At 33.8% G+C, this 15,243-nt stretch overlaps 2 protein-coding genes across 5 annotated transcripts; one reads left to right on the plus strand and one right to left on the minus strand.

The window, feature by feature from the left end:
* Window positions 1–1,153: 1,153 nt before the first annotated feature.
* On the plus strand, window positions 1,154–3,961 carry LOC9309453 (amino acid permease 2). 2 transcript variants are annotated; one of them, XM_021023102.1, is made up of 7 exons: window positions 1,154–1,295; window positions 1,786–1,927; window positions 2,032–2,265; window positions 2,355–2,448; window positions 2,549–2,763; window positions 2,844–2,983; window positions 3,123–3,961. In XM_021023102.1, exons 2-7 carry the CDS (start codon window positions 1,786–1,788, stop codon window positions 3,777–3,779), a joined length of 1,482 nt encoding a protein of 493 aa, XP_020878761.1. In that variant the 5' UTR covers window positions 1,154–1,295; the 3' UTR covers window positions 3,780–3,961. The 2 variants fall into 2 exon arrangements, with proteins under 2 accessions (XP_020878761.1, XP_020878762.1); XM_021023103.1 differs by lacking the exon at window positions 1,154–1,295 and having other exon boundaries at window positions 1,610–1,927.
* Window positions 3,962–6,873: 2,912 nt separating this feature from the next.
* Window positions 6,874–9,174, minus strand: LOC9309454. 3 transcript variants are annotated; one of them, XM_021023753.1, is made up of 3 exons: window positions 8,720–9,174; window positions 7,952–8,205; window positions 6,874–7,560 (listed from the first exon to the last, which is right to left on the minus strand). In XM_021023753.1, the coding sequence occupies exons 1-3, from the start codon at window positions 8,832–8,834 to the stop codon at window positions 7,546–7,548; spliced, it is 384 nt and encodes a 127-aa protein (XP_020879412.1). In that variant the 5' UTR covers window positions 8,835–9,174; the 3' UTR covers window positions 6,874–7,545. The 3 variants fall into 3 exon arrangements, with proteins under 3 accessions (XP_020879412.1, XP_020879411.1, XP_020879410.1); XM_021023752.1 differs by having other exon boundaries at window positions 6,874–7,294; window positions 7,485–8,205; XM_021023751.1 differs by having other exon boundaries at window positions 6,874–8,205.
* Between the last annotated feature and the right edge of the window lie 6,069 nt (window positions 9,175–15,243).

Genomic DNA, 15,243 nt, shown 5'->3' on the forward strand with positions numbered 1-15,243 from the left:
ACAAGATAGAGAACTTTTAATAGTACCAAAAAAGCCCTAATTTTAGAGAGAGGTCCGAAAATATTAATGGCCAAAAAAAAAAAAAAGGAAAAAAAGCACACGGGATTGGGTCCATTAGCACATGTAATTGATAAATGGTTGCATGTCTGTGTTTATTTATGATATGCAAAGCGATCGATAGTCTTTTCCATACAAGTGTAAACAACGTAATTAAGCATTACAATACAACTCTTTCTTCTTGTTTTTTGCAGACACAAAGTAAACAACAAGATAAGAGAGAGAGAGAGACGTGAGCATGAGGTTTTAGCTCAAGAAATAAATAGTATTAATGAAATCAATCAAGCAAATGCTTGTTCAAGCAGAGATAAAACAAACTGCACATGCACATTAAAGAAATAATTAAAAATCCCCTAAATCTCTGAAGCTTTCTGGTTTCTAACGCATATGTCATGCAATGACCTTGAAGTTAATAGTCCCTACACTAACTCCTGCTCCATGGTCCTTTTTGCTATTTGCTTCTTTTGTATTGGAAAATAAAATTACATCAACTCACGCTTTTCCCAGTTCATCTGACATTTTCCCAAAGTTCTGTGCCATTGAATCCCTAATACTTGTTCATATTCATATTAAGGTACATGAATATATAAATGTATCATTCTTGAAACTACTAAATTTTTCATAATTTATCTTTCTTCTTTTCGTTTCACTTTCGAACAAAACACTACGCGTGGCATTTGCAATGAATTCCACATTATATGGAGGACAGGAGGAACACCATGATGAACATTCTACATATATAATTATTATGTTTAAGCACTTAGGCAGCATAAATTCTTTCTAATTATATATATCTAAACTTGGTGTAACCTTGTTAAATTGTACATCTATAAAATACTTGAAGAAATAATGGGTTCTAAAACATTTTTATAATTATAAATACTATACCAATATCTCAGTGATTAAGTCGAACCAAAAGGTACGGAGGAGAAACAAGCATTTGATTCTTCCTTATTTTATTTTTATTCATCTCTCACTAATGATGGTGGAGAAAAAATGAAAATACCTAACAAACAAATATTGTCATAATTGTCATACAAAAATATTTCTATATTTTTTGTTAATTAGTTTATATTCCTCACTTTTCAGGGCTTATATAAGAAGGTGAGCAAACACAAATCAAAATGCAGCAGCAAATACTATCATCACCCATCTCCTTAGTTCTATTTTGCTCTTCTTCTTTTTGTTCATAGCTTTGTAATAGTAGTCTTATTTCTCTTAAGGCTCAATAAGAGGAGGTACTATTACTACATTTCTCTCTATTTTTACTTGTATTTTAACATTAAAATTTAAAATCCGTTTCAAATTCAAAAATAAACTAAGAGATGTTTAATCTCGTTTCGGTTTTTCGGCTTTAAGAGAATAATAATATGAAACTAGTATGGATATCTTTACTAGTTTCCATTCAAATGATTCTGATTTCAATCAAATACTCTCACTCTTTCATTAAATTATATTTAGTGTAATTTCACACACTGTTAATGAAATTTCTACCATGTCATGTATATCTAGAGTTGCATAGAAAATTGTAAAACATCCATTTGAATTTGAATGAAACAAAAAGTTTTAAAATAGAATTTTGGCTTTTTAAAAAAATCTAAAACTGAATTATATCTTTTAACCAAGTTGTAAAAGTCATAAAATCTTGTAATTCGCTCTGCCACGGTCCAAATATACTTCTCGTAATAAACAAGTAAAACAAATTTTGGTTTCTTACTAATTTCGCAGATGGGTGAAACCGCTGCCGCCAATAACCACCGTCACCACCACCATCACGGCCACCAAGTCTTTGACGTGGCCAGCCACGATGTCGTCCCTCCACAACCAGCTTTTAAATGCTTCGACGATGATGGCCGCCTCAAAAGAACCGGTCACGACTTAAACATAACAAATATACATGTCAAACTTATGTTTCTTTCATTGTTTTATAAACATAAATGCTGAAACGCAAAACAAAAACGTGGTTTTTTTCAGGGACCGTTTGGACCGCGAGCGCTCATATAATAACTGCAGTGATCGGATCCGGCGTTTTGTCATTGGCGTGGGCAATTGCACAGCTCGGATGGATCGCTGGCCCTGCGGTGATGCTATTGTTCTCTTTTGTTACTCTTTACTCCTCCACACTTCTTAGCGATTGCTACAGAACCGGCGATGCAGTGTCTGGCAAGAGAAACTACACTTACATGGATGCCGTTCGATCAATTCTCGGTACCCTTGCTCTGTTTTCTCACTCTGTTCTGCTCTGTTTTTGGCTCTGCTTTTTGTTTTGAGTATTGAAATGCTCTGTTTTCTTGTAGGTGGGTTCAAGTTCAAGATTTGTGGGCTAATTCAATACTTGAATCTCTTTGGTATCGCGATCGGATACACAATCGCAGCATCTATAAGCATGATGTGAGTTCTTTTCTTTGTTTCTTTTTCAAACATTCTTCACACAATTAACGAAACGAAGAGGAGATTTTGAAAATTTGAGTAACTTGAATGGATCATGCAGGGCGATCAAGAGATCGAACTGCTTCCACAAGAGTGGAGGAAAAGACCCATGTCACATGTCGAGCAATCCTTACATGATCGCATTTGGTGTGGCAGAGATCTTGCTCTCTCAGGTTCCTGATTTCGATCAGATTTGGTGGATCTCCATTGTTGCAGCTGTAATGTCTTTCACTTACTCTGCCATTGGTCTAGCTCTTGGAATCGTTCAAGTTGCAGGTGAAAAATAACTACAAAATACTCTTATAATCTTTACGAGAATTGCAAAAAATGCTAAATCTTGATGTAAATTCTCTCAGCAAATGGAGTTTTCAAAGGAAGTCTCACTGGAATAAGCATCGGAACAGTGACTCAAACACAAAAAATATGGAGAACCTTCCAAGCACTTGGAGACATTGCCTTTGCTTACTCATACTCTGTTGTCCTAATCGAGATTCAGGTAAATAAAAGATTCAAATTTTTGTAAAAACCATACATAAAAAGAATTCAACTTTGAGGTTAAAAAAGGAACATTTCTTTGCACACAAGATTCAGCTTTTCGATTAACTTTTTGTTTTTTTTTTGCTCTGTGTATTTAGGATACTGTAAGATCCCCACCAGCGGAATCGAAAACGATGAAGAAAGCCACAAAAATTAGCATTGCTGTCACGACTATCTTCTACATGCTATGTGGCTCAATGGGTTATGCCGCTTTTGGAGATGCAGCACCGGGAAACCTCCTCACGGGTTTTGGATTCTACAACCCGTTTTGGCTCCTTGACATTGCTAACGCCGCCATTGTCGTCCACCTCATCGGAGCTTACCAAGTCTTTGCTCAGCCCATCTTCGCCTTTATTGAAAAATCAGTCGCAGAGAGATATCCAGACAATGACTTCCTCAGCAAGGAATTTGAAATCAAAATCCCCGGATTTAAGTCTCCATACAAAGCAAACGTTTTCAGGGTAGTCTACCGGAGTGGCTTTGTCGTTACAACCACTGTGATATCAATGCTGATGCCGTTTTTCAACGATGTGGTCGGGATCTTAGGGGCGTTAGGGTTTTGGCCCTTGACGGTTTATTTTCCGGTGGAGATGTATATTAAGCAGAGGAAAGTTGAGAAATGGAGCACGAGATGGGTGTGTTTACAGATGCTTAGTGTTGCTTGTCTTGTGATCTCGGTGGTCGCCGGAGTTGGATCAATCGCCGGAGTGATGCTTGATCTTAAGGTCTACAAGCCATTCAAGTCTACATATTGATGATTATGGACCATGATGAACAACAGAAAGTTGGTGTGTAAAGTTTATTGTTTATTTAGCATTTCAAAGAAAAAAAATGTGTATATTGTATGTTTTCATTTCGTATGGTTTCATCTTTGTAATAAGATTTTAAAGTATGCTAAAAATGATATAAATTCGTGTGTTTTCTTTTCTATATCAAATTAGTTTGTACTTTGTAGTGATTGGTTGTTTCTTGTTCAATTAATTATTATGAATGAGTTAGGTTTTGACATACCTGACATGATGATGGTAAAATGGAATTTGAATCAAAGTGAGGCACTGACATTTCAATGATTTAGTTATAAATGGAGCAATTTGGATGGTTTAGCATAAAAGAGAATCTCCTCAATAAGTATAATTGAACTGTCCACCCCCAAAAAAGGCCTATTTCAAGAAAATAAGATAATGTTGTTGCTTTTTCTAATAGCCTATCTCACTTATCAAAAACATGTAGGGTTCTTGGATCTTGGCAATGACACCAATAAGGGGGAAGGTGTATATTACATATACAATCAAAAATATGATTATATATAATATAAATGAATGTGAATGCAGACATACGCGGAGATTACATCAGACGCATATTTAGATTACATTAAACTATATGTACCTGAGATTGGTCAATGGAAAGACACAATTGTTCCTGTGAACAATAACTGTCTCATGACACCAACAGTTTTTGTTGCAAGAGCACATTCGCGTAATCTTCAGGTCTGTGTGTAGGACTTAAACTTCCGTCTCTACTCTCTAGTTGCCTATCATCATTGATTTGTTGCATTAAACTTCACGTTGAATAATGTTTTTTGCTAGGTTCAGCATACCAGTTTCTGCATTTAGAGTTTAATCAAGGCGCATATCTAGAGTATGATTATTGGCTCATCAATAAGATCAGAATTGATGGTTTGTTCACCCGAAGTCTACACAACTACCAGAAATTGAGGTCACCTTTGCCTAAGTAACAGTGACTCTCCAGTTGGAATTTGGTTTATTTCTTTGCATTATTAAGCTAGTTTATTTTCTGTTAGGAAATTTTGTAGAAACCTTGGAGCTTTCAATTTTCTTCAATTGTATAATAAATTGCTTCTACTTTTTCCAAATGGCTGGCTCTCTGAATTTATTGTTGGAACACTTACAAAGATTTACAAGTCAATTCTCTAATGAAATGAACTAATAAAACGGACTGCAGAAAAACTTACAAACTTTGGGACTCTTTAGGTCAACAAAAGCCAGACAAAACATGCTAAAGGTTAGAATTACCAAGATGTCTTGTTCTTGGAGATGTCTTGGAGCAATAATCTTGTTTCAGCAGTAAAGTCAATTGGAGAAACACCTCTTACAGTAGTCGTCTGTCTCTTCTCCCTGTTATACTCTTGCTGAGAAACACTGATCCGGAAGAGATGAGGTGACCAAATAACTTCTTTCATCTTTGTCTGAAACTCATTCACTCCACCTTCCTAGAGAAAACCAACAAAACATCGCATCTTACAGCAGAACCTGGAAATTCAGGAATGTGTTATTAAAGGTTTCAAATGGTTTCAGATTTCTTACCTCTGATTTTAGTTTATTGGGTTCATCAACTATGCAGCTAATTATGTCCTCAACTTTTCTGTCTCCCAGATCTTAAGATGTAACTAATTATGTCCTCGCCTAAAGATGGGTTGGTATTGATGTGAGAAAGGGAAACTCTGTCAGAATACATGGATCTTGATCAATTATTGGCAGAAGAACTCATCCCAGAGTTCATGGCGGACATAGATGTCTCTTTACCTTCAGAATCATACCAAGATGTCAGCTTTGTTGGAATATTGAGAGAAAGAAGAAAAACAGTGCAAGAGACATTTGTCTCTTCTCTTGTAAAGAAGACAAGAACAAAAATAACTCTTTATTGAATCTGAAACTTGTTTTATTTACTCGACAACTTTACATTAGGACAACACTTGCACTTATATAGTTTTCTACATAACAAAACCGTAGATAACTGTTGTAACGGTTGTGTCTTATCCAACAAGTCACAACTCTTACACACACCCTTTCGTAACAAGTCACGGTTAACACATACCGATTGACTTTACAAGAAACGTATGATATGTTATATAGAATAACATAAGACTAAACTCAATTATCACTAACAAGCTTTGTAGCTTCTGTAGAATCAGGATTTGTCCCCACATTGCTTCTACTGATCGTAGACAATGAAACACACTAGCAAAATAGGTTTACATCAGCGCCAAGTTAAACAAAGTGCCAATTTAGTATAAAAGTCAAAATGTACCTTGAAAATCTCCAGCTTTGAGAGACTTAATCGCTATAACAGGGTGATTATCACTTTATCAGCCATGTCTAGCAGTTCTTGGCCTATGCCAGTTGGTAGATCATTCCAAAGGGACACCACAACAGTTTTCTTTGTCTCATCGGCTACAGTTATATCCCTCTTTGGGATCAACTCATTGTCATTCCTCCGTCTAATGCTATTGTTAGGAGAAACAATTTGAACAACACCGATAACATCTGGAATGAAATAACACTCGAGTCACTAAATATCATCATAAACCAAACTTTAGCTTCTTACCAATAAAGGTCTTTCTGATTTACGTATGTATCCAAACTTATCAGTGGGTACAAAGTTGAATTTTATTTCAGGGATAAACGTAAAGCCCAAATGGCCCTTTTTACCAAAACGGCCATAAGCCCAACTCGATCCCTGTCTCTTTCATCTGGTAAAATGTACATCCTCCCACCAGTCACACCAATTATATTTTTGGATATATAATTTTATTTCCAGTTTTCGGATATCTTTTCGGTTTTCGGTTCGGTTCGGATAATTCGAATAGGAGAATTCATTATCCATTCAGGTTTGTGACTATTCAGTTCGGATTCGGTTCCGGATTTTTCGGATCGGTTTTTATGCTTAGCCCTAGTTGAGGGTTTTTTTCTACTAAATATATAATTGAGGGGTTTTCTTACGATTTATCTTTAGTTGAGGGGTTTTTATTATCCTTAAAAAAAGTATAAAATAATTAAAATATAAATAACACTTACCATAATAAAACATGACAGGTCAAACACCCAAAAATATTAGTTATTTTTTTTTTTTGGTCAAACTGATAATTTTGATTGAAATTAAGTCTCAAACTCACTCAGAAGAGGAGGAATTACAACCCAAAAAAAGGGAAATACAAGATAACAAGGCAAGAAGTGCCTAGAAATACTCCACAAGAAGATACACTAAGGATAAATGCAAGACACAGCTTTACAAAAGAAGCCAAGCGAGATGGAAACATGACGATCCAAAAGACTTCATGAGAGACTGCATCCAGTGTAACCTAAAGGGTTACAAGCTCCGCAACAAGGGCAGAGGAAGCTAACAACCGGGAGGAAGATCCTTGCAATACCGGAAACGCTTGATTGTCCAAACCACTCCAAATAAGAGGGACTTTTGGGAAAACAAAGAGGCAATGGGTGCCAAAATGAGGAAGCATAGCCCTAAACAGAGACTGCACTTCCCAAATTACATCGACAAAAACATAATTGCCAATGCTAGAGATCGGGACAAAGCCCTTAGTAACATACCATATTAGAACAAGTCTAACAGGGACCTCAATACAAGGTAAAACGGAGTCACTATTAAAGTGATCCGAGAGAGTCAAATCCCAATCCAAGAGCAAACCAACTTCAATAACTAACCTCGTTGAGTCCAAATGAGGGAAGATTGACATCCTCGCTTCAACTCCAAATAAAAAGGTCTTCAACACAAAGCTCCCTATAACAATACCACTAAACAAAAGTGAAGTATTTGGGAGGATAGTAAACTCCTTCAAGAAGAAATGAGGACTATGGAAGTCCAAATGAACCATATTCACTAGAAAGTTGCAAATAAAAGGAGTTCTCTTTCCAAGTTGCCAACAAAGGATAGAAAACGCCATCAAAGCAAACATTGACATAGCGATATCAAAACAAAATCTGCATACTGTAGTAAAGGATCGCATTAAAGCGATATGAATGCCACAAGAGAGCACAAATGTAGAACCAAAGGCAACAAGAGCCAACGAAAGTTCTAAACCAGCATTCCACAATACCCGAGCCACTAATTCCACCAAAATCTGATGACGTTCCAAGGTAGAAGAATCAGAAGGTGGAGAGGAAGAGTGAACCTGGGGAATCGGGTGAGGAGGAGAGATGGATGTGTCAGAGAATAAACAAGCAGTCATGAGAAAAGTGGTCGTGGCAATGGTTGGCCAGAAGCGAACTTCAAGATCTACAACCCAAACTGCAAAAGGAGAACCACCGGGAAACAGAGATCTAACGGTAATGAACGACCTTGCAAGGAGGAGAGGAAGACTCACTGACGACGAGAGGCCAGATCCGGTAGAGAAGAGCGAGACGGGAGAGCCAATCGCTCTGAAGAGGAACAAATTGTCAGGGGCTCCTCAAGCTCCAAATTTTGTCTCAAATACTCCTCAATGGTAGAAAGACAAAATTACCCTTAATGAGGGTTGATTTCGGGTGATAAAGTTTAAATACAATTAAATCGGTAAGTGTTCAACGAAAAATACAATAGCTCAGTGGTTGCGAGCTCCATGCGCACGCGCGCGCCTCCAGGGTTCGAATCCTTTTATATGGGTTGTAACTGGTACAACTAGGTGGTACAACTAGGTGGTACAACTAAGGTCTGGTACAACTAAGGTTTAGTACAACTAAGGTCTAGTACAACTAGGAGGTGGTACAACTAGGTGCTGGTACAACTAGGAGGTGGTACAACTAGGAGGAGGTACAACTAAGATACCAGTTGTACCACGTATACCTAGTAAAGGGGTAGTTTCGTCCTTTCATTAAAAGGAGGAGAGTATGTGGATTAAAGGAGAGTATGTAGATTAATTCTTCGACTCTGAGGAGCAATTGAGATTAGTCCTCGAAGAGGATGAGCTCCAGAATTAAAGACAAGGACTGAGAGACAACGGAGGGAAGGCGATCTGGCGGCTCCGTTTGTTCCGGTGGAAGAGCTCCGGCGGTGGCTGAGGCAGCGGTGGCTGCCATGGCAAAGAGCTAATCGGAGGTGAGAATCTAGATCTTCAACACACGAGACTGAGACTGAGGAAGCACTAGAAACGGAGACGAAAAAACGAAAAAAAAAAGACGGAGAGCACGAAGAGAAATCAGCGAGAACAAGTAAGCTTCCGTCGGCCTTCGCTCACGGCCAAAGACCGGAGAAAGGCGCGACGCACACCGAGCAGAGGAGGAACTCGGAGGAAGACAAGAACGGGAGAGAAAAGCGGCAACCGGAAGAAGGAAAAAGTAATCGGAGAAGCTGAACGACGGCTTTGGAAAGCGTGCCTGGGAGAAAAGAAATTAGGGCGAACTCAACTTTTTTAAATAATAACACTTTTTCCAAAAATATTAGTTATATTTAGTTGTAATTTGATAGCAAATAACAAAAATATCTTAAATAACCTAGAATTCGAAAAAGAAAAGTTATATTTGTTAAAATTATACATATTTTTACAAAATTTAACCAAATTTTAGTAAGATCAATCTAATTTTTATTTAAATTGAACAATTTTTTAGTTTTTTTTTTCCGAAAACCGATCCGAATCCGACATCTATCCGAACCGAAACCAAACCGATGACTCATAAAATCCGAACTGATAACAAATTTTCCTACCCAAATTATCCGAATCCGAATATATCTGAACCAAAACCGAACCGAAAAATCATAAAATCCGAACGGATAATGAACTCTCACTAGGATGTTACCCGCGGTACACCGCGGGTTGAATATTTTTATTATTTGTTATTTATAAGAAAATAATAATTGGTTGTATTTTATTTTGATTGTTTTTTGTGGTGATATATATATTTCTGTAAGATGGTTGGGATTTTTATTTTTAATGTTGTTTTCCGATATTAACCATTATATTATGTTTTAATCGGGTCATATGTGTTACATAAAAATTATTTCCCTTTATATTAAGCGTCTAATTGATACTACATAACTAAAAATTATTAAATTTTAAAAAGTTTGATAATGTGTAAACATACAGCTGGTTTCTATAGTAAGATGGATATTTGGAATATATGTATTTGGCTTTTATATGTTAAATGTCAATCTGTTTGCATTGGTAATATAATTCTCAGATTTTAATTATCTTGTATTATATGACTTATTAAGATGTAAAGGATAACAGTAATTTTAATCAATATAAATTGTACGATAGTTTCATTTTATTAAGGACAAATTAAATTTTGATCTTGTAAATATGGCTGTAAATATTTTTTTCCTCTGAAATTATGTTTGTTTGAGATAATAATCTATATTATTAATTGGAAAGCATTGGATAATAAATAACCTTATAAAGGGTAAAGAATTACAAAAAATGCCATTGGTTTTTAGTGTTTTTAAATAACTTCATTAAGGGTACAATAGTAATCACAAAATTAATATATTTAAATAAAAAATAGTTTAATTCTTTTAAATACTTATTAATTTCCAAAAAAAAATAAACTAATTTTCTCTCTCTTATTAATTATAAACGAAAATTTGAAATTAATTTTTTAAAAATTGTTAACCAATAGGAATTGAAAAACTAAGATTTTTTCTAAACCAATCCTAATAGACTATTCTATATCAAAAATACAAATAAAAATAATATCATTTTAATTCAAAATTAAAAAAAAACTATCATTTAAAAAGATTTATCAATGGAGGATTTTAAGATTAAATTTGAAATTTGGTAAAAAATTAAATGCAAATATTTTAAGAGAAATTGTTAAAAATGCCCCTTTTTCAATACCCCTTTTCAAAAATGACCCTTTTGAGAGTCCATTTTTAAGTTTGCCCTCTTTTAATTTTTAATGACCATTTTACCCTTATTTGAAACAAAATTAGGTCCACAAAATACAAAATATTTTTTGGCGGGAAAAGTGATCCCGCAATTTTCCCGCCAAAACACTTGTAAAAACCTTTAAAAAACCTTGTAAAATTTTCCCGTAAAAATTTTTCCCGCCAAAAAATTTTCCCGCCAAAAAAATTTTTTTGCGGGAAAAGTGATTCCGCAATTTCTTTTTGCGAAATTTTTTTGGCGGGAAAATTTTTGGCGGGAAAAATTTACAAGGTATTTTAAAGGTTTTACAGAGTATTTACAAGTGTTTTGTAAGGTTTTACAATGTATTTTAAAAGGTTTTACAAGGTACTTATAAGGTTTTATAAGGTTTTTTTATAACTTGTAAAAACCTTATAAAATAGCTTGTAAAATCTTATAATATCTTATAAATACCTTGTAAATACGTTGTAAAACCTTTTAAAATACATTGTAAAACCTTATAAATACCTTGTAAAAAACCTTTAAAATACCTTGTAAATTTTTGGCGGGAAAAATTTTCCCGCCAAAAATTAACGCCAAAAAAATTGCGGAATCACTTTTCCCGCAAAAAAAAATTTTTGGCGGGAAAATTTTTTGGCGGGAAAACGTTTTACGGGAAAATTTTACAAGGTATTTTAAAGGTTTTACAAGTTTTTACAAGAGTTTTGGCGGGAAAAATTGTGGGATCACTTTTCCCGCAAAAAAATATTTTGTATTTTGTAGACCTAATTTTGTTATATTTCCTTATATATTTGTGATATCTTTTATTAAAAGAAGGGTAATTTAGTCATTTTGTACATAAAAAGGGGTATTTTTAAAAATGGACAGCCAAAGGGGGCATTTTTGAAAAGGGGTATTAAAAAAGGGGCATTTTTGTGAGTCTCCCATATTTTAATATTCAGTTTTGTTATAATATTTTTATTACAAATTTTGAAATATAAAACGAAATTTTATTTCATAATTTCTAAAAACCATATTAAATATTAACAAATATTTATTTTTACTATGAAATAAACTCAAATAATAATAAATTTTAAGTAATTATCATAATGGTTTTCGTTTAGAGCAATTTTCGAAAAAATCTAAACAATAGAATGTACATATTAATTTTGAAATATTTTGTGTTTTATTTTTTTCTTTTCAACTCAGATCTTCCTTAAATAATAACTAGATGCAAATATTATTTAAGGAAGATTTTAAGATTGAATTTAAAATTTGGTAAAAAAATTAAATGCAAATATTTTAATATTCAGTTTTGTTATAATATTTTTATTACAAATTTTGAAATATAAAACAAAATTTTATTTCATAATTTCTAAAAAACCATATTAAATATTAACAAATATTTATTTTTACTATGAAATAAACTCAAATAATAATAAATTTTAAGTAATTATCATAATGGTTTTCGTTTAGAGCAATTTTTGAAAAAATCTAAACAATAGAATGTACATATTAATTTTGAAATATTTTGTGTTTTATTTTTTTCTTTTCAACTCAGATCTTTCTTAAATAAATCCATAATATATTGCACACAGTTTTTGAAATTATGTAAACTAATTATATATTTTGCATTCAACACAAATTATGCAGCAATAGCATATCCCTTTTATAGATGTATCTAAAACTTTTATTTTTAGTCCAAATATTGAACTAATTATGATTAAACAATGAAAAGAAAAATATGCAAAATTTAGCTAAGGAAAGAAACATTAATAAATTTGTTAAAATATTTGTAACTTTAACATCATACATATTAATCCGCAAAACTCACAGTATGTATTTTATGGTATTTTAAAGTAAGCAAACAAGAATTTGGAACATGGTTTTAATGGAATGAAATGAGAATAAGAATTACGAGACGGGATGGCAGGGGAACATAAATTAAAAATCAAACTTAATACTCAACTGGTATGAGTTTGTGTTATGAGCACTATATAAAATAAATTTGTTTACACACATAACCTTATACGTACGTTTTTAGTTACAATTTATGACAGATACGGGACCGTAATATTTTTATTTCACGTATACGAGACGGGTTATGGGACGAAAAATTTATGACATATACAAGACGGGATAGGTTTCCTGTTCCAAAATAGTTACGCCTAGCTAATATACATGAAATAATCCAAACTAAACCGAATATGTATCCTATTTAACACATGTAATCAAACTGTTAGAAATGTTTTGAATAGTTTAGAAAATAAAAACGTAACATCACTTAACTTTTGCAACTAAATAATATCTTAATTTTATATTAAATACAATTTCACACGTACGTGTAGGTCCGAATCTTAAAATATAACTATGCACTAACGCAACTAAATTTCGTTCATTACTCTAACTTTATAATATCTATATTATTACAAAGTTCACTAACACAACAAAATATTTTATATTTTTAAAATCTATATAACAATTTCTAAAAAAAATATCTCTGTACATGTGGATCTAAATCTAATACACTAAAATATACATCATAAAAACAATAAAATAATCTATATTATATGAAAATTTGTAAGAAATGTTTTTGAAATATGAAACCCCGCACGTACGTGCGGGTCAGGATCTAGTATGTTTTAATTAATTAGTTTGCATGATATATTCAAGAACTTAACAACATAATTAACATGTTAATACAAAATAAGGTAACCTCTCCTACATGCTGGGCTGCAGACAACCAAGCCCATTAATGTTTCTGAGCCCAAAAAAAAAAAAAGAGAACCGGTCGGATTAGTTGATTTGATCCGGTAACGTACCGGCCGGTTAATCCTGATTTGATCTCTTTGAAAGAGTGAAGACACACTCAACTGCAATTCCGCGAAACCAAACCTAACAGCAATTTCTCCTTCTTCTTCTTCTTCTTCTTCTTCTTCTTCTTCTTCTTCTTCTTTAATCTCGTCTTCTTCAGCTCAATACCTAAACCAAACAAAACCTTAAAACCACTTCTTCTCTCGATCTATCGATCAACGATTATTCACCTTTAATCGACCAGAGATCTTTCCGATATCGTCGATCCCAATTAACATGGCTTCCAACGGCGCTTGTCCGGTCTCTCTCTCACTCGATCTCTGTCTGCTACAATTTAGTCTCTTTATTTTGGCTCTTTTTCTAATTGACACTCTTAAACTGACCCATTTTGTCAATTTTGGAAAATGCACAGAGAATTGTTGATGCTACTGAGAACAGCTTGGATAAGATCAAGCGGCAATTGGCATCTGAGAACATCTATATTTGGTTGACGACAGTACATTTAGTAACAACAAAAATAAATTCATGATTTAAGATGTCAGAATGTATATTTTAGAAAGCACATACCAATCAACATGTAAGGATTTAAATCTCCATTCTATATTCTGCTAAACCTTGCCAATGTTAAGTAGCTTGAATCAGAGACAATGTCAGACCGTGTCACAGTAGTGCCATTGACAAAGGACATCTTGTATAGATGACCAGTTGGTCTGAATTGCCCTGCTGCATGAGTAAGTGCAAAATGTTCAATGAACTTCCACTCATTGACTTGTAGGCTGTTAACATATTTAGCAACCAAATCCTTCTTTACAGAAGCATGAATCTTGACACCCTGTTTTAGTAATGAAGTAGATTTGGACTTTGGAGTTAGGTACTAAAACACACTCATGCATAGAAATATAAAATTGAGGTTTCTCTGATATATTGTTGTTTTACCTGTGAATCAGCGAGGACCAACTCAAGGGTTTTACATGTGTTGTTGGTATACTGGCGCCAAGAATGGAGAACCTTAACCTGCACACGCCAAGATGTCTTGTATGGTCTGACATCTCTCAACAGAGCAAACTAGGAAGCCATTGTTGCAGGTAAAGGTAGAGTATTTTATTTTATCTGATATATTGCTAATGGGAAATGAGAGAGTGTGAATAGAGACGATGGAAATGAGCAGCTATTTATATAGTTTGAATTAGTAGATTGCATTAGGTTTAGGTGAATATTATAAAATCTTGATGAGCAAAGATTGAATATATTTCGTGATCTTAATGACTGGAATAACAGAGAATATGCTAGGTTGATTGTTAAGAGAATATAGATAAAATCTTATAGGTATTAACTAATTTCCAAGTTGATAAGATCATTCCATGATTGGTTTAGTTGATAGAAAGAAATGATTAATGGAATAATTACTCTTGCGTTTTAATAGGGAAGATTAGATATGCTACGAATGTGAGCTTCTTTATAGGTATAACTGGAAATATTTTGTATCTCTAACTGAGATTGAATTGAGAAACTTAATCATTTAAACCATGACTGTAGGTCGCAACAAATATGGAAAGATTTGGTGAATAAAAATAGGAGCAAACTATCAAAGAAGGCAAGATCCGGATGTCAAATTTGCGGGTCAAATTTAATAGATTTCCGGGTCAAAATTAAACAAATTTTGACCCGATTGGATTCCTTAAAAGTGTTGCAAAAATGTATAGTAGATACCCTAATTATCTGAATCTGAATATATCCGACCTGAATCCGATCCGAAATCCGAATACCCAGGCCTACCCTTAACTTTAAATATGTTCATGCAAATTCCCTTCTGTCTATAGTGTCGTGAAAAT

Source organism: Arabidopsis lyrata (genome assembly GCF_000004255.2).
Source record: "Arabidopsis lyrata subsp. lyrata unplaced genomic scaffold ARALYscaffold_6, whole genome shotgun sequence".
Classification (NCBI taxonomy): Eukaryota; Viridiplantae; Streptophyta; class Magnoliopsida; order Brassicales; family Brassicaceae; genus Arabidopsis; species Arabidopsis lyrata.